We start from the raw sequence: 26,981 nt of genomic DNA, 5'->3' as shown, positions 1-26,981 counted from the left end.
TAACACCACAGAGAAAACACAGTTCACAGAATAATCCGAGAGTTCTTGCCCTGTTAGTAGACCGGTTACTCTGGCTGTCTTGCAAAATATTTATGCTGGCCTTGCAGCATAAATCCCAGTAGCCTGTAGGACTGCATGTTTTTCTGGCTACAGTGTTTGTTATGTGGAGCAGGTGCTGCAGTGAATTCGGAAACACATGGAGAAAGGCCTGATGGAATGGATCTCCTAGGAAAAGCCAAAGGCTTCACGCTCCTGCACATCCAGCTCAAACTGATCCTGGCTCTTTCGTGTGTAGTTTTTTGTTTTGTTTTGTTTGTTTCAAAATCTGTATTGGTAAGCTGTTGATGAGTCCATATTTTGTCATTTTATCACCACCAGTTTTAGAGAAGACAGGCTTAGAAAATAGAATTAAACAAACGAGCTCTGATCACAAGATACTAAGGTTACAAAAGAATTTCATAATGAAAATGATAGCGTAGTATTTACTTGTTATGACACATGGTAAAAAAGGGTCATTTAAATGTCTGACTTACTCATTTTTTAGTTTGCTATGGTGTTCCAAACGAAAGAGATGTGAGTAATAAAAACAAACAAAAGAACAAATTCTCTACATTAACTGTGATGATGATATATGTGTTTAGAAGACAACTACAAGAAGTTATCACTGCTATTTATTACTGTTTGCTACTCATTTGTTGCTCCTTGTTCTTCATTGCGTTCCTGTTATGCAAAGGGCTCAGCAGCCAACAGGACAATTCAAATTGCTTGTGACCGAGAATCTTTATATATTTTGCATACTACGGTCTTCAACCTTTAGTGCTGTAGAAGAGGAACAGTCTCTTCTCTTGAATTCATACAACCTTCTGCCTTTCCTGAGCCAACTGTCCTCAGTGTATTATGCCAGCTTACTGCCACTCCAAGAACTAATAATTCAGAGTACTACTACTAAGATTCTCCTCTACTCAGCAGTCAAGGCTGATCATACAGATTCCAAGACTTGTGCGCTTATAACATGAGGAGGAGATCTGTGTAAATACTCACATGCGTCTTCACGTCACCTTCAAGAATCTTGCTGTACCTGAGAAACTCAGCAACACTTCCATTCAGCAGCCTGTCAAAGGCTTCAACATATGGTGCTATGCCTATAGAAGAAGAGCATTCCATTATAATGGGTTCATAAAGTACATAATGCATAGGATATTCTTTTGTAGCAGATGGAGAAGAAATACCATAGAAACAGGGGAAATTGCTGTAACTCAGTTTCTCCCGTACTCATTGATTTGTGAAATCAGTGAAAAAGGATGTATAATGATTTTTTTTTCCTAGAAGTTTTTCTAGAAAGAAAAAAAAAACCCAAAACTGATCTGCTAGAACTTGGCTAGGAACATGAAGAGAATTTATAAAGTAGTGGGAACTCTCATTTGTCTTAGAATAACAGTTGCTAAAATAAACATTTCTTGGCCCTTCAAAGGCCTAGTGGCCTGATAAGCATTATTGTCTTAATAAAATTCTACCGTTGTTCATAAAACAAATATCCCCTAAAAAGAATCTGCACTGTACTGAACAACTATTTTTATACAACCTACCCATTCCTGAAGATCTTAGTATTGTTTGGTGGCTTTTAATAACAAGCAATTCAGTTTCCAGTAAGATACAGTCTTAGAATCTGTTGACAGTGGATTTATGCAGTGAGATGTAGCTTTGTAATCTCCTTATTTTGTTGTCTGACCTTGCAAAACTGCCGCTGGATAACGAAAGCTCAAATGAGCCTTCTAGATGACACATCCCATTGACTATATATGCTACACATTCTAACAGAGGAATAAAAATGCTATTTTCTATATGGTATACAGAGCAGTTTCCTGATAAAGTGGACAATCAGAAAGTGCAGATTAGACTCAGGTTCTCATGCACCTGGCTTCTAAATGGCTCTATATGGCACCTTTTAAAACAGCAAAAGTAATCTTTCCTTGGATGCTTTCCAGCCCTCCCTTTACTCCCTGACATATCCTCATGGCTCATCTATGCCTCAGAACCTTTGCCAGGTCCAAACATGAGCAACACACATGTGAATTTATGGCATCTGTAGGATCTGAGAGACCAAGGTTAAAATTCTTCCCAGCCTCTCTCCCTCATTAACGAAGCCTGAAGATTTCTCTGAAGTGGTACCAGGCTTTCCCTAGAGTTTGCTTTAACCTTTTAGTACTATATGACAATTGTGTCCAAATTCATAATCTTGAAAGCACTTTTTATTCCACAAGAGTCATCTGGCTCCTTGACAGAAAAAAAGAAAGGGCCCGGCAGTGGGAGTTTGCAATGGCCTGTGTGAAAAAAAAAAATGTAGTTGGCCAGCTAGGCAGGATTTCGAGGCCTCTTTTGTGCTCTTGATGTCACTCACCTTTAATTCTGAGGAATTTCTGGGCCTTCTTCCATATTGAGTGTTTGTGTGTAAACCCCTCAAATGACCTAGTGTACAAAAGGTTTTAGTTGTTTTGCTTTGCAAAGCCCATTTATGTTCTTTGTCAAAATCTGTGTATGTCTCCAAGAGAATCATTGTAACCTTTTACTTTAGATCAGAGTTTTAAATAGCAGTTCACCAAATGGCAATTGTCTTATGCAAAACTAGAAGGCAACTATGCTATTTTTCACTATTCAATACATCTAACACCCAGGAACATTGACTAGATTTTGCTATGGGCTCTGAAGAGCAACTGAATGATTTGTTTGTAATCCTGCTGTTGTAATGCCATTTAGGAAAACGGTAAAGGTACAGTTCTCCCATCCTCCTAAATATTTTGTTGTTTCTGAAAAAGTATTAATTGAAAAGTCAAGGTTATTTTTTTGTAATAACTCTAATTATGGAATGGTCTTTCAGGGGAGAGGGTCATGGTAGAAGAAAGCAATATATCTCCATTTCCACTAGAGACTTAAAAAAGGTGACAGTCTGGCTGAGTGTCAGTTTTAAAGGAGAAAAGAAAAAAAAAAGAGACCTATTCTGTAAGACCGTCAACTCTGCAGTTGCTGTGCAGGTTAAGTGAACCTCTGCATGAGCACAAAACCACAGGCACAGAACGATGCTTGTGGCACTACAGGTGTATCAGTCACCCAAACTGAAGATCTGGTACAGATTTTCCTAACCGCATCAGGCAAAAGAAAATTCCTGAGTCCCCGTGTGAGACAGCTCCGCTGGGAGATGTGGCGCAGGCTGGCAAAGTGCCCCACGGCTCAGCTCAGCTTCTTGCTGCAGCCTCCCTGCGGGTGCATTTTATCATCTCACTCCGACCAGGTCTGTTAGCTGGTTTCTTCTAGGGATCTGTTGGGGTTTTAAGGCTCTGCTTCCCCGGGGGGTGAATCTTTTCACCTGCCTGAGCTCTGAGGTCAGGCCATGGGTACAGCAGTTGTCATGGAAGTACCTCACATGGTGGGTTCATCTCCCCTTCTGAAAGCCGCCCTGGTTCTGCAATACTGAGATCTGGATTAATACAGAGATTCACCTAAATTGATTCATTATAGGATTGAAGCCTGTATTTTTTAAAAATGTAGATTCCGCAGTAGTAATTTATTTGTCAATTTGTACATGATCATGTTTCTCCATGACTTTCCTACAGTTTGCTGGCTGTCTAAGTTTTCTCCGGACTGTAGGCATGTTATTCCTGAAGCTCCCTGTGACTGGCAAACTCATCTGCCACGGCAGCCTGCTGGAAGACGCTCCCTTCCTGCCATAAAAACACGCTGCTCTCAGTCAGCTGCTGCACAGCAGCTGCCAGCGTGGGGGCCCACGGCATCCATGGCTGTGGGGAAGGTCCCTCAGATGCGTTGTGGAGAAGGGCCGGCATACAGGGCCAATAAAGCAGCTGACATACGCTGACTTGCTCCTGTGGCAGTGAGGAGGCTGCCCGCAGCTTTCTGCTGGTTCTGAAGCTTCTGTGCAGCGACTGAGTCCGTGCTGGGATGTGCAGGAAAAGGGCCAAGGAATACAGAAAGCAAAGGACATGAAGCTAACAAAGGGATATTTGTCAGGGTTCTGGGTGAAAAAACAAGCTCTGGAGAAAGGAAAGGGCACCTCTATTCAATCAACATTAGAACTGCCACATATATAAGGTTATGTACCCTGTACATTTCAAGAACAACAAGAAAATTAAGGAGCGAAAAAATAAGATTTGGTCATATTATGTGAATAAGTGAAGACAGGCTTCTTTTTGTGTATTCTCCAATGTGGTGCTTTGGAGATCCGCTTGAGAAGGGAGAGCTCAAGAGATAACAACGTAAGGCCGTGGATGTGTGGCAGCCCTTAGTAAGCAAATGCTTATGAACAAACTCGTATTTGATTAAGGATATTAAACAACTGAATGAAGTAGGCCCACACCATGAAATTCGGAGACCTGGCAAATAAACTCGATGTTTAAATTTCTGACTTCTTCAGGAGTAAATTTATGATGTAAATTTTGGGTATGTCTCACTATTTCTGCTAATTGGGCTCGAGCAGACATTTTCATCTGGTGAGTTATCTGCAACAATATAAATGCTAAAATGGAAAGAGCGATACGGCTTGAACAGTATGAACAGTATATTTAAGAGACTAGTCAAATCTTGATTTTTCTAGGCTATATTGATTTATAATTATGCTTACAACTAAGCTTGTCACACGACATTTCTAAATTCATTTTTTAAAATCCTACTTTCTCTAGATACAGAATTCATAAGGGGTGGGATTGCACTCCCTCTTAGAAGATGAACATGTGTGCTACTTGAATTTTTTTAATAACGGAGATGGTACTTAAAAAAACCCCAGACTTACTTCCATTGACTCCATTGATGGCATCACACTCCATTCCACCAGATCTGTGTGAATCTGAAAATAATGATTCAAGTCGAGTCACTGCTTTCTCCAGTCTCTCCATCAAACCATGATTCTCTGCCATTCTGAAAAAAATCATTAAGGACAGAAACGGTGTTAGACCCCTCTGAGTAAAGCCCATACTTCACTTCATGTTCATCTCGTGTTCATGTTCATCTTCTGTTCATCTCGTGCCTTTATCTTTTATCAGCTTTTATGGTAAAACTCTTATATTTAGGTATTGTCTTTCTGGCATATAAGCAGTTGCAGTGCAGCAGCTGACATACGGTAACTTGCTGCTTTGTCAAACAGGGAATATGATCAGCACTCAGCCCTGTTTTTTCCTTGTAAACAGCAGATTCAAATCACTGCTAGCATGGCTTTGGAAAGACTATATGCAGACAATTTATCAGAAGTATATGCGTATGCTCCCAATCAGATATTGAGAAGACTGAAATACTTGTAAATGTAATTGGTAAAAATTTATGCCTATAATAATTTGCATCAGCCATTTACAGAAGCAGAAGTACAGACCCAATTAATACTTGACTGAAAGCCAGACTTTAAATGTATACCTCCTGATTTTTGAAAAGGTACATTCTGAAATTTGCCTTAGCCTTTTATACTTTGTAGTAAGACTGAGCTACTTTATTGAAGACTACACAAGAAGCCAAGAAGGTCTTCTGTTTATTCTTCTGATATGATTTCCCATTACTTTTTTTTTTCTTACAAAAGTACCTGATGTGAATCAGGGTTTCCCAAGCTTTTAGATCAAGCAATAATTAACCTTTGGAAGGAAAAAAATAAATCTAGGGGCCTGTTTGTGCAGTACTGCTACAGTGCTTTTGATTTAAAATGAAATAGCAATTAGGTTAAATTTTTGACAACTCAAACATTACCTTCTTTCCCCATAATGTGATTATCTGCTTCCCTACACGTAAGGAAGTGTAGGCATTGACATTTTTGAATACTGGCCAATGTTTCAGGGAACACGGCGCTACACACACCTCAGACTGAGAAACAGTTATATAAGCAAAGACAAAGCTATGTTTAAATCCCCTATCAATATAACAAGTTTAATGTACACTTTCCTCACTTAAAGGTTGTGAGTGTTTTATTCTGCTAAGCGACATACAGTAAGGGGGGTGTGTGTGGGGGGAGTGATCTATGGCTCTTGATTGACATGATCCTCCAGCTCCAGAAAGGTTAGGCATACTTGGAATATATGTGTATTAGTTCCTAATGAACAGCCTGCTAAAAGGGCTAGTATTTCACAGATACCGAAGTGCAACAGGAGATTCCAATAAACTCCGCAATGCTGTGCAACGTGGGCAACCAAAACAAAGAACCCTGCTTCAGCGTCCCCTATCTGAGGGAGAATGTCTCAATGTTATCATTAAAAAGTAAAGTAACATGGAAAGAAGGTTTGATTTACAAATTATTATGAATATTTCTTATGAATAAAAATAATAAGTGTTTTTCTTCTTAAAATTTAAGCGCGAGAGCAGATTAGCTACTAGGACAGTGGAAACACACGCAGAGCTCTTGTGCCGAGTCATCCTGCCTGTCAAACAAGGGGGGACCTTCAGACTTTACCCTATAAATATAATGAGGTTTGTGTTTGACCTAAAAGTGAAGCAGAAGACTTTACAGTGAGAAACACTGGGGAGAACCATTCTCATGAGAAAGTTTTGCCTGGAGTTTATGGGCTTTTCCTATTTACATTAAATAAAAAAGCAAACCCCCAACAGAGGATGACATTGGACAGTTTGCATATAAACACTGTCAAAATTCAGGGGGGCTCTCTGCCTATGCTGCAAATGCACACTATTCTGCTTGAAAAATCAATTAATTAAAAAAAAGCTAAACTTTTTGTAAGGTTACAAGCATCTCTGCAGCAATGAGATGAAGGTATCAGGAGAGCTTCTGGAATCTGCAAATTTTTGTAAGAATATTAAACATTTTCTTAAAACAAAGCACTGTTAATCCTCAAAAATATCATGGACACATTCTTTTTGCATTTTACCCTGCTACATAAAAGCCTAGAACGGTGTCTGTTTTAAAAGTTGTGTTTTAAACCAGTCTAAAGTTAGGCTGGTCTAATATGGCATACTAACAGTCAACTCATTTAATCAGTATTTTAAAGTATATTTCCAGTATAGTTACTGTTTGTCTTTATTTGAAGATACAGTCTGGTAGGTTTGGGTTTTTTTTCCTTTGACTTAAAATCTTCCTTGATGACACATACAGATTTCTTTTGAAGGCTTGTTATTTGTTGACCTCTTCAGTCTGATTTTGGCTGTGGAAGGACCCAATTGTTTGACTACAAACCAGATGCACGCACTTTGAGGTCTAAGAAGCCTCACAAATGAACAGAGGTGATCAGACTCGTAATGTTCTACCCAACAAATTGCCCTCTGTAAGATACTAAGCATATGCATTACAGTGTTATCAAGGGAACAACCCAACTCAATAACTCTACAAACATTTTAATGCAACACTTTCCAACTGCAACACAGTCTTTTGCTCGCTATATTCTTCATGGCTTTATTCTGCTCCTATTAGGTAGAGAACTACAATGTTGTTCTTCAAAAATCAGCTATCACCAGTGAGGCAATCACAGAATAATATATCGTTATAGCCTTGTTAGATAGATGCAGGAACTGTTTTAACCATCAAATTAGGGATGCCAGGTTTTCATTGTTTTTATAAGGAATATTACACTTATGAACTCCTCATTCATTATCTTTACACTGAACCTACCTTTTTATCTGTGTACTTATATATTCACGACTACATAGTATTTGTATCTATATTTAGATATATGCGTGCACATAAGTATATACACAGGGATCCATCATGTATGAGTAAAGTGCAAGTATACTTTGCCATTACACTACAAGAGCAAATCAGTTGTATATGTAATAACCTTACATTTACACTACACTTCGCCATCAGTTGACTGGCTATCTATCTTCGAACAAGGCTGGAATTAATGTTACTGTTCTGAAGTGAAGACTCCACCAAGCAATAACATGGCAACTCTCTTCATCCGTTCTCAGTCTACACATTGACATCTTTGCCTATATTTAGGGATTCACGTATTTAGCTCATACTATGACAACCTTCAGGATTTTTCTTGGCCTATATTCAGCTGTTCATCTGATTACTTATCATTCCACACTGCACCCTGCATGGTCAAACTAACATCGCAAAGCTGCAGCTCAAAAGGAGTCAGAACACAAATGGAACAGTTTGAATCTCTGAAGATACTGTCTGTGCAATATAGCATCAGAGCTTATATTATAAATAAACAATAAGACTCTACTTACAGTGCCAAATAAAATATTTGCATGTTAATGAAAAGTAAAGAGGATGTAAATACATCTATGGGGTGCTTCCACTCCCATAAAGCAAATTTTTATATCAAGACAGATTCTCTATCTCACCGCTACTAAGATTTTAAGTAAAGCCTTGATCTTCAGGCAGATTATTGGGGTTAATCATGTATCTTTTCCTGGAGTTCATGCTGACCACCTGTAAGGAGTTAAAACCAACAGTGCTTCGACTTCCATGTAATCCTATATCCAGTTGCTCTCTTGGTGGAGAAGTACACTGTCCTTCATGGAAAATAAGGTCAACCAAGAGCCAGGAAAGGTGTTAACCCACATCTACTGACACTCATTTAAATGTTGACACTGTTAACTGTCTCTTGTGCACAAAAAATAAGACGGAGGATCTACAGATCTGCCCTGTTTACTGTTAGCGATATTTTTGAGGGGAGTGCTAAAGGCATGTGGTAATACTACCATCTGTCGTTTCTTCCCCAAAAGAAGTGAAGCCAAAACCAGGTAGAACAAGGCACGCTGAACAGCAAAAAGCAGATCTCTTTTTATAGGCAGGCCTTGGGAGAATATCACTGCTTTTGTCCCCATTTTTACAGCTGTCTCAAAGCAGCATTTATCTATTACCAAGGGAAAAAAACTTGTCTGTAGATGAAAAATCCCTGACATACTCATCCCAAATAGCAGTCAAACTGGAAGCCAAAACACACAACTACTATTCCTGTTATCGTATATGACTTACAACAGAGGACCATATTGCTCTATCTCAAGAAGAAACAAGCTATAATGAGCCCACTGGGAAAAGCAGTGTACAGGGTGTTTCAAAAAGATGGACCCAATTTGATATCTATTTGCTTTGAAATTGGGTCCATCTTTTTTAAACACCCTGTAGTACCATAAGGGGAAAAATAAACATACAATGATGTATCAGGCATGTAAAAATGGAAGTTTGAACACAGAAATGGTGCCACCCTGTGAAGTATTAAATTATTATGACAAACACCAGCAAGAGATAGTATAAAGTTCCACAGCTGGTTTTACTTCCTAGCACTCTTAATTTAGAAGAAAAAGAAGTGCCCTGTTTTGTTGTTGTTGTTGGGGTTTTTTGTTTGTTGGTTTTGGTTTGGTTTGGGTTTTTTTCCCCCTAAGTACCAGTCCTTCTAAATCCACTTTGCATGTGAAAAATTAAGCCAGGTCTCACTTGTGCTCATCATCTGAGATGTTACAGGTCAGATTTTGCTTTTCCTCTCTATGGCAAAAAAGGGCAGGTGCCTGAAACAGAGTACAGGCATGTGGCATTTTAACTGTACTTGACATTTCTGCACTGCTTGGAAAATGTCAGTCTTACTGACTGTATAGCAGCCTGCACATGTGCTTTCTCTCATAATCTTTTAATAAATTGCTACTGAGATCTGAAATAAAATATACTAAGACCTAGATTGCCAGCTGGCACTATCAGAGAGCCGGTCTTTAACATTTTATAGATCCAAAGTACTGTGTTCTCGAAGAGTTTTTCTGTACAATATATATCAAGCGAGGGGAAGTGCATACACGCTCCTGATCATCCCCTCAAATTACAAAAGCATCTTCTGGCACTTCATTTCTGAAAAAAAAGTCGACTTGAGCCTGAAATGGCTCACTTCTCTACATACCATTCAAACATATGGACCAACTCCAGGCTGTGTTGAGCGGGTGGTCATTTTGCCACGTTTGGCATCAGACCCAAATTCCTGCTGCACCCCATTCTGGTCCAGACAGTGAAAACCCACTGGCCTGCGGGCTCAGGGTTTCTCATTCCCAGGCAGAGCTCCGAAGCAGCCTGGTGCTGCCTGAGTGGTAACAAGGAGCCCCTGAAGCTGTTTAGGTTACTACCATAAAAGATTTTGGGTGGAGATTGCAAAGCAAGGGAGTATTGGTTAGAAGAACGTGTGTGTTGGTAGACAGACAGAAACATGACCTTGTATGGTTGGTGTTTTGTTTCCCATTAGCTGTATTGGAGGAATGTAAACAGAGGCTTGTCAAACTGATGTCAAATTGGATTAAACCAGAAGACCTCTCAGTAAAGCCCTGTGTGAGGAGAATGGTTCAGGGTTCAAATCAGAGCCTTTGGTGAACCTTTTTTTTCTTGTTTTATCCCTAGATCTACTACAAGCTCCTTTGGAAGCAACGCTTAAATATAGAGAATTATTATTATTTTTTTAATCATAGGAAAAGATAGAATCTTGTATATCTAACAGTATTAGAATTTTGACAACTTTTTGTTTGCTTGTTTTGTTTTGTTACAATGGACAAGTGTTACACCTGGAATAGCAAGACAAAAATGTCTGCGTGACTTCTGCTTTTTGTAGATGGGTGTGCCATTCTGACTGATAAGTTAGTTTGAAGTCTTGGCTGGCTCTAGTGTACTCATAAGAAAATATTTCTGTCTATAGCTCAATGCATGTGTTAAAACCACTGCTATGCTATGAATGAATCCTCTATTGCTGTGCACAAGAGTGTGCTACCTAAATTCTCTCATCTCTGGACTTCTCTCTTTGGCATACCCTCTATGTTTTTAAACTGTTATTTTTTATAAGCAAAAAATATTTTTGTGTAGAAGAGGAAAAAGCAGGTTCATGTTGAACCTCTCCCATTTAACCTATTTTTGTTTTCCTTTGTCTGGCTTTATGCTGTTGGTACCAGAAAGCAGACTTTTCTGTTTGCATTCTGGCTCTTCCTCTGCTTCTCTGCCTCTCTCAGTGATCAGGCTGCTGTCTACAAAAACATGCAGGAAAGGAATGGAGGCATTTTTGTATCCCACTATTGAAAAAATATTACAAAACTGCTTTGTAAAACAATCTCTGTTTTGACAAGTACCCCTAAGACTGTTGACGCATTTTAGATTTCTTATCACATCCCAATTTAGTCCCATAATTATGGGTGAGCAACTGCACACATCAAGCTGTGTGTCTACAAGTCAGTGTAATAATAGCATGGACTGTGGTTAGGCCTCAGATAATTTAGTATGAATTCTTTAAAATATGTCATGTGTTAATGTATGTGCTTCGTATCTCCTGGAATATCAGTTCACTTTCTAATTATATGTAAATTCTGTGAAGAGCTCCTATCCTTTGCTGAATAATTTTGACTGTCTTATCAATTTTGTGATCACAAAGAACAAGTTCATTATTTAATGATATACTGAAGCAGTCAAGACTTGACAGTCTGTGTAAGCATGATTAACTTAAAATAACCAAGGCAACCCAGTTTCTAAGTACATTCTCCTATTCTTTTTATGCTCCCTTTTATGTCACCACTGCTCATGGTCTTTTGTCTTGGTTTTATTTTATTCTCTCCCTCCAATGAAGTGTAAGAGTTTTAGTGTCTCTCCAATCAACAGAAACGCAATGTTCTTAGCCACCTCATTTACTATGTATTAGTGTGGTGCTCTTCATGTAATCAAGCATCCTAAAGGCCTTACCAGCCATTTAATTACCTGTCACAAGTCCAATTACTGTATGTAAGCAGGCTGCCTCAGTGAACCAAGAAAACACTGCATGCGAGGCATTGATTTTATTTAAGTGCTTCATTTCAGTTCATAATAACTGAACAGTAAGATTCTTTAAGGTACGGTTCCAGACAAATTGAATTTGCACTGTCCGCAAGGGGAAACTCCACAAAGAACACACCCTTATGGCGTGTTTCAGTACTTCTGGGATGTGAAAGGAAAAAAGCAAAGAGGGAAACTTAAAACTAAGCAGATAGTGTTGCAAGCTGTAAAAAAACCACAAACTATGAAATGACTTCTGCAGAAAAGATGAGACTAGAGTTATTCAGTACCAAGGTTAGTAACGGTTTTGTTTGCCGAGAGGGTGGCCTTTCATAGAATCATAGAATGCCCTGAGTTGGAAGGGACCCACAAGGATCATCCAGTCCAACTCCCGTCCCTGCACAGGACAACCCCACAGTTCACACCGTGTGTCTGAGGCCATTGTCCAGTCTCTTCTTGAACACTGTCAGGCTTGGGGCCGTGACACCTCCCTGGGGAGCCTGTTCCAGTGCTCCACCACCCTCTGGGGGAAGAACCTTTTCCTCATGTCCAACCTAAACCTCCCCTGGCACATCTTCCTGCCATTCCCTCGGGTTCTGTCACTGGTCACTAAAGAGAAGAGCTCAGCGCCTGCCCCTCCTCCTCCCCTTGTGAGGCAGCTGCAGCCCCATGAGGTCTCCCCTCAGTCTCCTCTTTTCCAGGCTGAACAAACCCAGCGACTTTAGATGCTCCTCGTACGGCTTCCTCTCCAAACCCTTCACCAACTTTGTGGCCCTCTTCACAACACTTTCACACCCTACTTCTCCTGCGTATCCATATTACTCCAAAGCCTGAACAACTGGGCTTGACTTCAGCCAAGTCAGCGAGTGTTCTTGCTCTTACCAGAACATCCTGGGGCAATTATGATCTCAGCGCTCATTGCCGGCTGGTTTCAGGCTCATCGTGGCTGTCCTGCTCAGCCTGCAGCCTGTGGCCCTTCTTCCAGCATAGCAGCAGCCAGGAGGGGCTGAAGCAAACCTTTTGCCCTTTGAGCACTCCCTTTGCTCTGCAGCTCGTTTATGATCTATAATGATCACAAAAACTCAAGGCTTTCGCCATCTCCCATTCTGAAATTCAGCCCGCTGTTTCTGCAACATTGCAGCACTGCAATGGGTTGTGCCTTTCCTTCTGATTCCGGATGAAATGGGCCACCTGCTACTAAAAAAGACCTTTCTATTTCCTGCTATAACCTGGTTACTACTTAGAGGCCCTGAGTTTTAATGACAATCCATGCAACCTTGCTCACTTACAAGATCTGAGACATTTGGCTATTTATCCCTCCTCTGTTTCAGTGTGAGCTATCGTGAAGCTCAGAAAGATCAAACTGGACCCATCTTAAATGCTTGTAAAGTTAGGCTTTTCTGTGACGGTTGTTTTAGAGAACCCAGAGCTGTTAGGTGAATTATTCTGCTGTTTCTTTTCTCTAAACAATGACGAATTACACATGGAAATGTAAATCATTCTTTGCATTCCTTCCAAAAAGCAATTAATTAAATATTTAAACTAATACAAAACATAACTTTAATGCATAGGATCTCAGCATATCTTCTTAGAAAAATACGACACAATTCAATTATGTACTCGAGCATATACCCGTTTGGGGTTTTTTTAAATGTATGCTACAAAAGCATTAAGCCTTTGATTCTCAGCATACTACTACCGGTATTTTGGATTTTACAAGCTGTTTCTTTAGCCTGCTGTTCTCTGAAAAATTGTGGGTCAGACAGAGCAATTTCTATTAGCAAATACCCAGGAAAGTAGTCTCACTGGGACCTTTTTTGGTAACAAAAAGTCCCCGAAATTTGACATAGTCAGGATACCTTCCAGACACAGGTGAAATCAAGACAATAGTAGCCAGTATGTGTATGGACTAAGGCCATGTCTATGCCATAAAGTCTTGCTAACATGGTGACAAAGATCACAGAGGTGACCCCAAAACCCATACCCCTGCTGAACTAGCTGAATCAGCAGAATCTCTGCCATGGCTGCAGCTGTACTTATGTGTGCTTTTGTCATCTCAGTGTACACTGCTCAGTAAAGATGTTGATATTCTGGTACAGCTCTAGAGGCGACACTCTCGAAGAATAGCCAAGTCTTTAGAGTTCACCGTATTTCTTATTTGAAGAGCCAATAAACCATATCTGCCAAAATTACTCGTTTTTCAAAAATATGTGAGCAACTGGAGCCGATTCTGTACCTCAGGGAAATGACAAGTTCCCAATTGCTCCTCCTATTATGAAAGAAGCACATAAAAGTTTAGAGAAAGGAATTAAAATTATTTAAATATACTAGGGGTGCTTAATCGAACAAAATCTTTTAACTAGCTAATAATAAAACAGCTGTTTGAATAACTGCAATAATTTATACCTGATTTATTGTACATGTTTCTTTGGTTTTGCCCCAGTAAGCATGATAAGTAAAGAATGTTCTCTTTCAAGTAGTCGGATGTTCTAATAGGCAGCAACTGCAACTATTGGGATTGCTGCTGTTGCACATGATATTAAAACTTGTGCATTTCTTTAACATATTTGGCAGTTCACCATTTTTCTCTCTAGAGTCCAAACCTCTTGCAGCGTTATTGTCACTGACAGCCCACAGATTGAAACACGGGAAGATTATCTGACTTGCTCCAGGTAATGTCACAAGTCAATGTCCAGGCTGGGAGGTGAATACAATCCAGCTGGTTTCCAGCCCTCCTTGCTGTGCTCTGCTTCTTTTCCAATACCTGCTAATTCAGATTCCTATGAGTTTTAGTCCTGTTTTTTTTTTTTCCCCCCTAACTTAAGAGTCCCCAATGTATTTTACATGGTGAATAAAAATGATACACTGCAATTAGAAAATCTAATGGGGGTTGTTTTAATACAAGTAATCTTAGTCCCCTTGCTCCTTATTGTGTATCAAGAAGAACTTTTTCTCCACCAAAGTGAGTACCACACCTGACAAAGAATAATGAAAACATGTCATAGGTTGGTTCTACTGTCATAGGAAACAATGCATATCCTCTTCATTTTTTTTTAATTGAGAAAACATATTTTATTCATTCCATTTGGAATTGTGCTTGTCCACCTTCTACATCTGAGCAGCATTCATTTGAAGGGGAAGACACAAATGAATCATAAGAATATTCTGAAGACTAGCATTTTTGTTATGCCCAAGACCAAAAAGGGCCATATTGTTGTTATGAGCCTGCCTTTGCTACAGAAGGTGAGTTGCCTTTGTTCTTGTGCTAACTTGCTCAAAATAGAATCAGCGTTATGAAAGCCTTGTGCTGAAAATGTACAGAATCAGAAAAAAGTTTATTATCATTTGCATAATAAGCAATTAAAAGGAAATGTTAAGATAAAATTGGCATAAAATTAGGATATCCGGCTCACAGTAATGTCTTAAAAGGCCAGCTCTGAGAGTACTGAGTTGCAACTCTTCCATCTACCACTTTTCTATTCTAAATATTTTTTAAAGTTATGTTTCTGAAGTAGGACTAGTTTCCTGATTACAGTTTCACAGAACAATGAAACATGGTAGTCCATGAGCGATTGCCACTTTTGCCTGGCTCAGAAATAAATTAATAAAAATGTGCAGTATTGATCCCACCCAGCCCCCCCGCTACACAGACTCCTTCCAACTATTTCCTAATAGACTGACCTCTGTGTAGGTTTTTTTTTTCTGAAAACATTGTCCATCATTGGAAAACAACCACATTTAGGTAATGCATATAAATAAAGCTTTCTTCCCCAGATGGTCTTTTTAAGACTGCCTCTACATGTTATGAAACCTGAATTTTACTTGATATAAATCCTCAGTGTTGATCCTGTAATGCTGAGGTACAAACCCAGAGCCATCCTCAAAGCAAAGGACGGATTTTTACATTTTTAGGTGGGGTCATGACAAGTTCTCCTCGGCTTTGTGCCGGCTGCGTCTCGGCGGGGGGGTTACTCCTTTCAGATGTCAAGTTATTGCAAAACGCAGCATCTCAAGCTTCATAGTTCTTCATCTCTTGCCTTCCTCCTGCCCCCTCTGAATACCACCTTCTATTTGCAGAATCCCTTGTACATTTTTATACAAAGGTATATATTCTGTCTTCAGATCTCTAATCATAAGATGCTGTTTTAAGTCTTTGCTCTGGGCTAAACCTGCCGGCTGTGCAGCCACCTCCACCCCATCCCCACCCCTGGCTCCAGGCGCGGGGGGGGCCGGGGGCTCCAGCCCAGCTCCCCACCTGCCTCCCTCGACATTAGATCATCTTACGCTGATTAGGAGAGGTCAAGATCGGCATCGCTTGACAGGTCTGCATAAACGAGCGGAGGGCATTTTTAATAACCTGCCGCGAAGCCGGGCTGCTCGGCACAGCCGAAAGCAGTCCGTCAGTCAGTCAGTCAGTCCGTCAGTCAGGCAGTCAGTCCGTCAGTCAGGCAGTCAGTCCGTCAGTCAGGCAGTCCGTCAGGGCGGCCGCCGGCGCTGACCAGAGGCTTGGCGGAGCAGGTCCGGCTCCAGCCCCAAAGCACATCCCTCAGCTGCTGCGGTATTTTGCTCGCTGGTTTTTTTTGGTTTTGCTTTTTTTTTTTTTTTTCCCCGCTACCATTACGTGTCCCCCGCGGCTCTTTGCATTTCTCCCCCGGGGGTGGGGGAGGCTCTCCGGGCGCAGGTGGCAGGAGGGAGGTGGGGGGGCAGAGCGGGGGTCCGGGCGGGCGGCAGGGCCGCGCCCGCGGGGCCCTGACCCAGATGGCGCCCAGCGCGCTTCCCGCTCCACGCACTGACGCCGCCGCCCCGCAGGCCCCGGCCCCATCCCGAAGACACCCCCCTATCGCTATCCCCCCGCTTCCCCAAGATATCCGCTGTGGCCGCCGGGCCCCTCCGCGCCACCGCCGCGCCTGCCTGGGGCCGGGGGGAGGTCGGGCTGCTCCCCGCATCCCGCCCCTCCCGCCGCTGCCTGCTCTTGAGTTACCTGTTTTGATGACCCGTGTGGCTTTTTTTTTTTTTTTTTTTTCTCCCCTCCTCTCTGCAATGAAAAATCCGTGGCCGGCCACTCGCTCCCCCCTCCCTCGCCGCTGCTTTCCTTCCTCCTCCTCCTTCTCCTCCTCCTCCTCAGCGGGAGCCGGTGTCAGTCAGTCACATCAGCTGCCCGGGCAGGCAGGGAGAGAAATGCCCGGCGGCTTCCGGGAGTGCCAAATAAAGACAAGTCCAGAAAGAGAGAGAGACGGTGGCAGAGATGGAGAAAGAAAAGCAAAAAGTGGGTGGAGTGTGAAAATGGAGAGAGAGGGAGAGGTGGCTCTCGGCGGCGGCTGGGAGCCGGAGGGGAAATGGCAGCGGTGGAGCATCGCGGAGGAGCCGGGGAAAGCGCAGGCACCAGGCCAGGGGCAGCCAGGCCAGGGGCAGCCAGGCCAGGGGCAGCCAGGCCAGGGGCAGCCAGGCCAGGGGCAGCCAGGGCCACAGGCCAGCCGGCCCCGCTCGCCCATCAGGCACAGCTGGGGTGAGGGGGACGCGAGCACCCCAGCCCACGCTGGGAAAGGAGAGCGGGGTTGGTGTGGAAACCGACAGACCCCTCGCACGGCAGGGGAGGCTGAGGGCAGTCACGTACGCCAAGATAGTTTATTGTCTATGCAGAGCTGGACTAAACTGTACCAGCCCAACCACTGGGCCCACAGTGGGGCTACTGCCTTCATTCAGTGCGCCCGGCAAATCGGGACTTCTCCCAGCAGGCAAAACCCTCGTGCCTAGGCCTTGTTTGTCAGGCTCTGTGGGCTTCACACTAGTCCTTACCCCAGGTGTTTTGCAATTAGTGCAGTGCTCTTCACCACAAGGGCCATCTGATCATCCACCTGAAATCTGCTTCGCCTCCGAGTGTCAAATGAGCTGGCTTTCTGCACAGGAGTCTTGGGAGAAGACCACAAATTCACAGCCTTTAAAGGAACAGTTTGCTCTTGAATGGAAAAATAATTCATTAGCTAGTGATAATAAAAATGACCACATGTATTTTTCAAGTCAACCATGCGGTGGTGTGAAAATCGGTAGCACTCTTCCCTGTCAAATATATAGCTTATTTTTGAAGACTTTGTGTTTCATTTCTGATGGTTTAACAACAACACTAAAAAATATGGAACATAAAGATTTGTTTTAATTGTGCAGCAGTTAAATGAGGGCTGAAGAAAGTCATATTTTAACAAGGATGCCATAGTTAACAGAAGCTCACAGACCTCACTTGCCTAAAGAGAGCATTAAGCAAAAGCAAACTAACTGCAAGGATCTGTCTGGGATCCAAACTCACTAGCGCAGACAATGTAATTGGCATTGGAAATCGCAAAAAAAAAAAAAATCTGTACAAAGTGAAAAGAACTACTTCTCCTTGGCATGTATAAACAGCCAGATGAAATCAGCAGAACAGCACAGGTTTTAAACCAGAGGGTCTTGCCAAGCTTTGCAAAAGGGAAAAGGGTAGTATGGAATTGAAGACCTGATTGCAAAAACGCACAGAGCACAGAAACTACTTAAGAGAAGCAAGAAACAAGCCCAGAAGTTATCTTTCTGGAAAGAAAACCCAAAAGGATTAAGAAACTGTGAAACCACTACATTTAGCTTAAAGCTCAATCAAGGTCCATATTCCATATAACTCGGAGAGAAAAAATAATCCCTACACCTGTGCAGTGTCAGCATGATAAGTGGAAAGTTTAGGATGATTAATGCAATTTAATTTTGTAGAATGTCAGTTTGATTTGAGGAAAATGTAATGTAGTTAGGAAAAGTTTTACAAGCTCTTACTGTAAGGGCACTGTCAAGCACTCCACATCGTCCATTCGCATCACAAGCACACAGAAAAAAAGGAAAAATCATTGGGCGTTTCATCTCCATGGAAAGTCTTATGAGAGTACCAAACTGGCGGATGCCCCACACATCTAAAACAAGCTCACTCTAACACATCTTTGCTCCCAACTTCTAGTGCTTTCGTCACAAAACAAGTTCTTTTTTCTCTTCCCCAGGAGAATGTTGGCAAACTTAAAAGGCTAAGACTAAGGTAAAGGGAACAACATGAAGTAATATGTTTGGTAAGAAGGGAAAAAAGGGAGATTCAGTAACTGTAAAGTGAGCTCACAATACAGAGAAAACCCAGTGGGATGCAAAGATGTGAGATGTAGCACCTGAAAACATTAGAGAGCCTTGCAGTTTCTGTATAAATAAAGGTGACCTTAACAGGCAGTTCTATAAAGAACCTTATAGTTATTAACTCAGGTTGAGCAACAGCGCCCTAAAGAGAAAAACTGAATGAGAGGTGTGCAAAGTTTGGACTTTGCAAAATACTGTATGTGCAAAAATATTTACTAGATGACATGCTATTGTTTCATCCCATCAAGGAAAAAGAAGCCTTGGACAGCAATAAAAAATATGTTTCCAAACTGCTTGGCATTGACATCAAGTGAAACACTGAGCAAGAAATGGCTGCAAGATCAGATTTCTGGGCTGAGTTCTTTGCCCTCAGTCTAACAATGCATTCATATATTGGCTTAGTTTTATATGCAGAAAGTACATTGATGCCAGTAATTGCAACATTAAAAGTTAAAAGTTTTTATTTGTCTACTTTTTTTAGTGGGCACAGGGTCACCAACTTCAGGATCAAAACATTCAAAAACCCCTTACAATTCTAATTTATGCTATAGTCCTTCTGAAATTATGAGTCCTTCTGAAATTGTGCAAGAAGTGTAGTAATAGCCCTCTTGTGGGTAGTTACCCAATTAAAATATAGTAGCTCATGGAGCGTAGCGTATGGCATTTAATAAAACTGTATAATTTTTTTTCATTCTACTTTTTGACTTTGCTGCTGCAGACAATCTATGCCAAGGCTGGCATGTTTTATTCCCTTTTATAGAAGGATGTATTGCTAAAGTTGTGCAGGGATCCCAAAGTACACATCAGAGGCTTCAGAGATAGGCTATCAAAATCTCTATAGATTGGCAGCATCGTAACCTACTTAGAAGAAGTACTCTGGTGCATCTTTTACTTGCATGTTTTCTCACAGAAGAAAACTGTTGAAAATGTTAATGATTACCTTCTCAGTATTTGTTGAAAATGGACTTTCAGTGTATATGGTTGTAAAATTTCCCTGTTGATACAAGTTGCATCTATCTGATTTCATAGATGAGTTTGGAGCAAACCACAAATATTGTCCCTCATTTCTTTGATTTCATGAAGTCTATCTTTGATGGGGCAATGCAGAAGATATTATTGATAATAGGAAATAAAATTTCACAAGCACTTACTGATGTGAAAATAAATTAGAATGTAATGTGAAAATCTTGGTAGTGTGACTTGCTAGATGTGCTTAAATCATATTGGAGTGCATTCAGGACATGTCAAGATGCCTTTTGCTTCCCAAATCTGCTGTTTAGTCTACAGAAAAACAGCTTATAGCTAATTAACTCAATGGATCTTTGAAGAGCACTTTGTGGGTATCTTGTACAGATCAACTATCAAGACACGCAGGAAAAAATGAACGATTCTGCCAAAGAAGTGGACTGTTTCTCCTCTTTCAAACTAGTGTGAAACAAGGCTGAATCAGTCATCGTTCAATCTGATCACCTGTAAAATAAGATTATGGAAGATTCAAATTACATTTAGTTTCATAGATGTCGCTCTACTGCTTTTTTATCTCTTCTTTTTATTCTCTTTTATGCAGTAAGCTCTGGGGGTGTGGACTCTCATTTCATAATTGTACATTAATTAGTTGTATGCTTCTCTTTAGGCATGGCAACATAAAATGTTAAATAATAAGCACGTGCTTATCATTAAGTATGTCAGTAATGGCATCCCTGCGTAGGAGAGCACTTAGGCATTCCAGTTGTATTTAAGCAGCTTGTCACATAGGGATGGAATTACTCACTTGTTTATAATTCAGTATATGTTTAAGGGCTTTGCCGAATCCAAGGGGAATATGCCCTGATCTCACAAATACTAATCTTTGTGACTACTTTTACTAATGGTAGTTTTGCCGTTTAATTCAGTTCCGTAGAGCTGTTCTTTTGGGAAGGTTACTCAGTGAATGTTGTAGGCTTGGGCCCCAGTTCTGCTAAGTATTCACATTGCCCGATCTGTTTATTATCATGAGATACAGGCTTCTGTTGTATTTTTTGTAAAAATCCTGGTTTATACAGTACTGGGTTTTGATACAGATTTTGAGTTAAGTTTCATGTTTTTCATTTAATTACAGGCAGAAATTTGCAAGGAACTTTTAGTGAGGGTGATTATCTGAGAATCAGAGGAAGGCAAAATTTTCAAGCATTTGAGTATAATGTTACCATGTCACCTTGAGCTACTCTTTTGCGATTTGTTAAGCCTATGGAAGCAGTGCTGGGGAAAAGCCAAGCATACCCAAATACTGCTGAAAGTCAAAAACTACAAAAAATGTTTTGTGGTTTTCTTCACACCACAGCTTCTTTGCCTCATTCAAACTGACCCAGCATCCTTATGAGCTCCAGTCACTTTCAGAATGCACAAATGGGTCAGTCAAGAGAGTCTGGTTTTTTTAATGTGTTTTCTTGTGGCTGCAGTTTTCCTTTACCAGGTGACATTCTTTTCATTGTTGTCTGCTGCTTTGTTTGTTTCATCACTGTGTCTGTGATGGCATCAATGTCATGACCAGAGCCTGTCAAGATTTGCTGCATCTACATCATCAGTAAAATGCATCAGTCCCCTCTATGTACTATTCTGCTAATGGTTAAAATCCCTTATCTGGTGTTCAGTAAGAGCCATTTTTGCTTATTGCTGAGGAGGTTCTGCCATGGCTTACTTTTGTCCCTGTAAATTCAGATTGCAAATATTTTTTTCTGCCCCTAGAGGCAGAAAGCACAGAGCCAGTTCTAAACTTTTTCCTGGGATGGTTTACTAATGATTCCCTGAGATCAATGTTCTTGTTGCATAGGAAAGCCCAGACAGCTGGTGCAGCAGAAGTACTGAAAAATCCAGACATGCAGAAAATACATGTTTTTTTTCTAAAAAGCTGGGGATATCTGAGATTCTTTTTGTTGCTATTTCTGAGCTGTTGGGGAATGATCAAGTAATGAATTCAAGGTTTACTATACAATCCACTGGGCTAGAAACTTAATTTTTGTTTTAAATAATTACACAATCATGCGATTCTAGGAAATGGTGCTTTAAGGAAAACACCAAATTATGTAAAACTTGTGGTAAAATCACATAAATTGATAACTTTGTGAACTAATTTTTTTTATGGGGAGAACATTTAGTAGGATATAATCAAATAGCAATCTGGGCAGATAACCAATGTGTATTCTGACAGTTACATATTTAGTGTTTTTCCAAGCACTTAACTAGACTGTGTCCTTATTCAGACAGTGGTTCCTAAGTAGCATAACCCCAACTGCAGTCCTTGCAGGCCAAGTAAGTCAAAGGGACAGAATTTCTCTGTTCTTCCACAACAGTTAATTAGCTACTGGGTGACATTCGCTACCCCTTTCTGCCAATGCCGTACCTTGCTGGTTTTGTCCTCCATCTCCAAGCTCCTTTGCACTGGACGGGTGAGGGGAAAGTGAGATAAGTGCTCAGTGCCTGTTAGACCAGTTCACTCAGGCGGAAAATAAAGACCTTTAACTTGCCATATACACCATACTTGGGCTCGTCTTGTGAGGACCCATTTAGCTGTTAATAGAATAGAATAGAATAGAATAGAATAGAATAGAATAGAATAGAATAGAATAGAATAGAATAGAATAGAATAGAATAGAATAGAATAGAATAGAATAGAATAGAATAGAATAGAGGCAGAAAGACCATGAGTTTTGGATGTGAGTCTTTGAAATCTTTTACCTAGTTCTTGAAAGATACTGAGGTGATTTATGCTTTTCCAATACAGAACTAGAATGCCAGAGGCGACAGCAGTGTGAATTTTCTTCTGCTCCTTCAACCTCTCCTTCAGCCGAGGACTTGAAGAGTGAGGATCTCTCAGTTTTATATCCTCCTGCGAAATAAGACTGCTGGTAAGGATCCCTAGGTACAGCACATTACTTAAATTAATATGCAGTTTTGTCAGCCTAAATTATTATTTTACAAATAATGACTATCTAGATTAGGTACAAGGAGCTGATCAGGCACACGAGCACAAAGCCTAGTACAGCCATTCACTCCACCTTTCATATTCTCCATGGCAAATGGAGTTGCATCTTTCTGCAATATTCTGAGAGCTTTTTAAGACCAGCCCCCTTTTCTGAAATCTGTCCTTCTCAGTACATGTTTTTCCCATACAGCTGTTGCAGAACCATTTTGTCTGTTGAGTAAAGAAAGGTTTGTTCTTTTATAAGAACCTTGTAAGTGTAAAGCCAAAAAATGTTTCAGGATAAATCAAGCCAAGTACTGGAGTAGCCAGATTATCTTCCTTTTATTTTTTTCTTTTTCCAAAAAGGGAAGGAGGAGCAAAGAGAAGGAACAAAACATATTTAAATTTAATGCCTAAAATGGATTAGAAGGAACTATAAATATTTCACACTGATGGGGTGTGGTTCCCCTCAAGTCAGTGAGTGTTTTGTCACCGATGAACAGGGTCAGCACTTCACCCAATATTTGTGGATTAATGTTTCACTTGAATAAAGGTAGGCAAATTATTTAAGTATCAGAAATAATATTTTTGTTTCAAAACTGTTTGTTTATTTCATTCTTATTTTCTTGCATTCCTGTACTTACACAGGCTCTGTACGTACTGCACTGTATTTCTAAAACTAATCATTTTCTTTGGGAAAGAATATTATTTGCTCTCCTGAATAATTCATCTTAGAATTCTCTTTTAATCCTCCATCAAATGTGCCATTCTTGTATCTTCATAAAGGAAAAGAAAGGAAAACAACATTCTAAGGCCCATTTATGAATTAGACCATGAACATTAAAAATACATAAAGCCTTGGTATAAATAAGAACTTCAGTTTAAATTCTCATTCAGTTATGTTGGTACCTCTGAAACAACACTCTTGATTGTATACAGATTTCTGTTAAGGTAACTGACTTATCACAAAATATGAAAAAAGGAGCATAAGAGAGAAATATGAAGATTTTATATTTAGTCTTGAGCTAATATAGCTGACAATATATGTAGGATTTGAAGGAAAACAGAAGTGCTTAGAGTACATACAAATTCAACAGTAAATACAACGCAGTTTATAGTATTTGTGAAACAACTAATAGTTGATAAAAGAGCTTTTTCTGTAAATTGCTGTATATCCTACCAGGTTAAAATGTAAATATTTTAGATGGAAAGGAAAGAACCCAGAACCACCTTCGTAGATAGTCTGTGGCCCACAAGAACTTCTTAAGGACTTTGATTACGTTACTGTTATACCTTTGATGTACATGTCAGATTAGCGAGAAACCTTTCATCATCGCCTCAAGTTGTGCCAGGGGAGGTTTAGATCGGATATTAGGAAAAATTTATTCATGGAAATGGTTGTCAGGCATTGGAACAGACTGCCCAGGGAAGCGGTGGAGTCACCATCCCTGGTGGTGTTTAAAAGATGTGTAGATGTGGCGCTTAGGGACATGGTTTAGCGGTGGACTTGTCAGTGCTAGGTTAACAGATAGACTCAATGATCTTAAAGGTATTTTCCCACCCAAATGATTGTATGATTCTGTGATCTGCCTCTACAGCCCAGCTGCTGAGCTGGGATATCTCCAAGTCTTTGCTGTAAGCAGCTCCAGCCCATTTTCCCAGTGTAAGATAGACTCAGGCATTGCAGCTCCTATAAAGTGACATTTCAAAGCTGTGTCTCTTCAAAACATTAAATGGTAATAACCAAAATCGTTGCGTATCACCATGAAGCATGTATTTACAAAGTCAAACCAGTATTAAAGGCGCACATCTATGCCACAGCATATAAAAGGTTGTTGCTTGTAGCTGAGGTGACCAATCCTGAAATGTCACCCTCTTCCAGCCGCTGGCTTCATCCAGCCCATAACAGTCAGCCAAAGTGGTGGTGTTTACCTGTGGCTGGTTGCCTCAGCACAGTTGAGTGGTTTGTCTCTGGCTTCTCTGATCTCCTGTGTGCATACCTTAGCCATAAGCAACGTTAGGGGCTACATCAGGGAGCAAGGAATGAATTGTTGAGAGTTCTTTTGTATAGCACTTAATAAAAGGAAAATAAAATGTGTTAGAGAAACAATGGAGTGAAGTCTTTTGGGGAAACAAAAGAGGGTCCCCACATTAACATTCTTGGAACCATCGGCGGATCTCCATCATCAGTTGTGGTGAGCAACATATATAATCCCCTCTTCCTGAGTCATCCATCAGTATTTATAATGGTTTAGCAGTGCCAATGTGATAATGTTTAAGAGGTTGAGATACTTCTGAAGCGTATCTTCCCCAGGAATCCTCATGGTATTCAGAACAGATCTTCCCTAAACCCCTTATTAATGTTACTGAACATATGTGGTAGAGAAGCTGATGTGCTCCACATACGGAGTTGTTCGAGGTTGACTTGTTGATTGGTGTCCTGATCTTTGTGTGATACAGGTCCCCAGCCAAAAGGTTGCGTGTTTTGTATGGTCATTTACTGTTCAATTAATAAAAGCAAAACAGAAGGGGCTATGATTTGTTTGCTTTTACTAGTTTTTTAATTTTTTTTTCTACCTTTTTCCACTCTCCTGTTGTCATTTTGGATGTTAGTTCTAGGACATTATTCACAACCTTTGTAATGTCTTCATTTTCTGAAATGCAAATAGTCGTATTCAGGATGCCAACAAATAACAAGCATTAGAACAATTAGTTTCATGTAGAAGTAAAAATACGCATATATATTTGTGTTTCCTAATACTGACCTGAAAGAGGATAATGAGCAAAGGCTCAGATCCTTGGAAGTGTTTAGGCCTCTTTCAAAAATACATTGCAGTACAGACACTAAATAGAAGATGGGCACTGCCAGTATGCATCTGTATGTGTCCTGGGGCCGTTTTTAGCAATTGGAAGTTCACACAGGAGCCTTTCTGAGCAAACACCTGCTGATTTTAGTCCAGTTTTGTTTGAGGGAGAGCCCCAGGTTTGATCCAGGATGATTGAAGTCAGCACGAGTTTAGCCATTGATCTGGAAGAGCAGGTGGCAGTCCTTAGGGGTCCGCTCCTGTTCCAGCTGAACTCAGCCGGGTCGTTACCTTTATTTAATAGGCGAGCGCTGTAATTCAGCAAATAATTAGCAAAAATATCAGTAAAAAATGTCCTTAAACCTTTGTGCAGCTGAACCAGCTCACCTTTGAGGAAAGCTCGTCTCCTTCAGATGTTGGGGCTATTGACAGGAGCAGGGGCAGCAGCTGCTGTGTGGGTGGAGGGGTGCACGTCTTGCCCGGCAACCTCATTCACTGGCTGTGGGTTCCACCTCCCACGCTCCACCTGCACAGGGCACCATTACTCAGTTTCTGTTTAGCAGCGGTAGGTTCAGCCCAGTGCTCACGCTTGGCTGAAAAGCAATTGCAGTCTCTCTTTTTGAAAGAGAGTATGCTAGAGATGTTTTTCCAGCCCTCCTTATGCAATATTCATGAGCTTCAGAATAGCTGGAAAGGTGTGACTGCATGCAGGATGAGAAGTACAAATGAACCAGTGTTATATTAGGACTGGTTTGTCATGTATATGGATGTGTGTATGTATATACACGCAAGTGATCTATTTTGGATAAGGAATTGCGGTACCGATAGTCATAGTAGTTTCTCTGTTGTCATTACATACATTGAATTGGAGGGTGTGCTGCTGAAATACCCAATCCAGAACACAGAAATATCCCTTTTTCTCTCTGTTTTTCTTTGCTAATACTTTTTTAGTTTGTAAATTTTTTAAAGAAAATCACATTAGCTTTTCTTTAATTTTCTTTTATTCGCACGCTATGTAGAATATGTAAAATGTAATGTATAATAACTATATAATGTGTAATATATATTATATATGGTATATAGCATAAGGTCTATAATATATAACATAGAATATATAGAAATATCTATCAGAGAATCACAGAATTTTTCATGGTGGAAGGGACCTCTTGAGATTATCTACTCCACCTGCCCCTAAGTTTTTTTTGTTCCAAAATTATTTTTCATTTTAGCAAGGGAGTCCTTTCATGCAGTTTCTTCTGCCTTATTTAAACTATTTATATGATGTACCCTAAAAAAAAAAACCAAAACAAAGATAAATATGTGCATTATATAAAGTATATAAAATAAATGCACTTTTTAGAAAATTTTAAATAATTGCATTCAAATGAATTAT

At 40.5% G+C, this 26,981-nt stretch overlaps 2 protein-coding genes across 2 annotated transcripts in view; one reads left to right on the top strand and one right to left on the bottom strand.

Annotated features, from left to right (window-relative positions):
* The window catches only part of CAP2 (cyclase associated actin cytoskeleton regulatory protein 2), a 68,549-nt gene extending 51,624 nt beyond the window's left edge, over positions 1 to 16,925 (bottom strand). Inside the window, exons 1-3 of the mRNA XM_065630266.1 lie at positions 16,692 to 16,925; positions 4,799 to 4,923; positions 1,042 to 1,142 (exon numbers count right to left, since the gene is read on the bottom strand). Of these exons, the coding sequence (XP_065486338.1) occupies positions 1,042 to 1,142; positions 4,799 to 4,922 (225 nt within the window). The 5' untranslated portion in view covers position 4,923; positions 16,692 to 16,925. The remainder of the gene's footprint in view (positions 1 to 1,041; positions 1,143 to 4,798; positions 4,924 to 16,691) is intronic.
* A 3,843-nt stretch (positions 16,926 to 20,768) lies between these two features.
* ATXN1 (ataxin 1) overlaps positions 20,769 to 26,981 on the top strand; it is a 417,571-nt gene continuing 411,358 nt past the window's right edge. Inside the window, exon 1 of the mRNA XM_065630264.1 lies at positions 20,769 to 20,779. The gene's annotated coding sequence lies outside the window, so the exon portion shown is untranslated. The remainder of the gene's footprint in view (positions 20,780 to 26,981) is intronic.

Source organism: Caloenas nicobarica, chromosome 2 (genome assembly GCF_036013445.1).
Source record: "Caloenas nicobarica isolate bCalNic1 chromosome 2, bCalNic1.hap1, whole genome shotgun sequence".
NCBI lineage: Eukaryota > Metazoa > Chordata > Aves > Columbiformes > Columbidae > Caloenas > Caloenas nicobarica.
The sequence above is the reverse complement of the archived record's forward strand: the minus strand, read 5'-3'. Positions and strand labels throughout refer to the sequence as shown.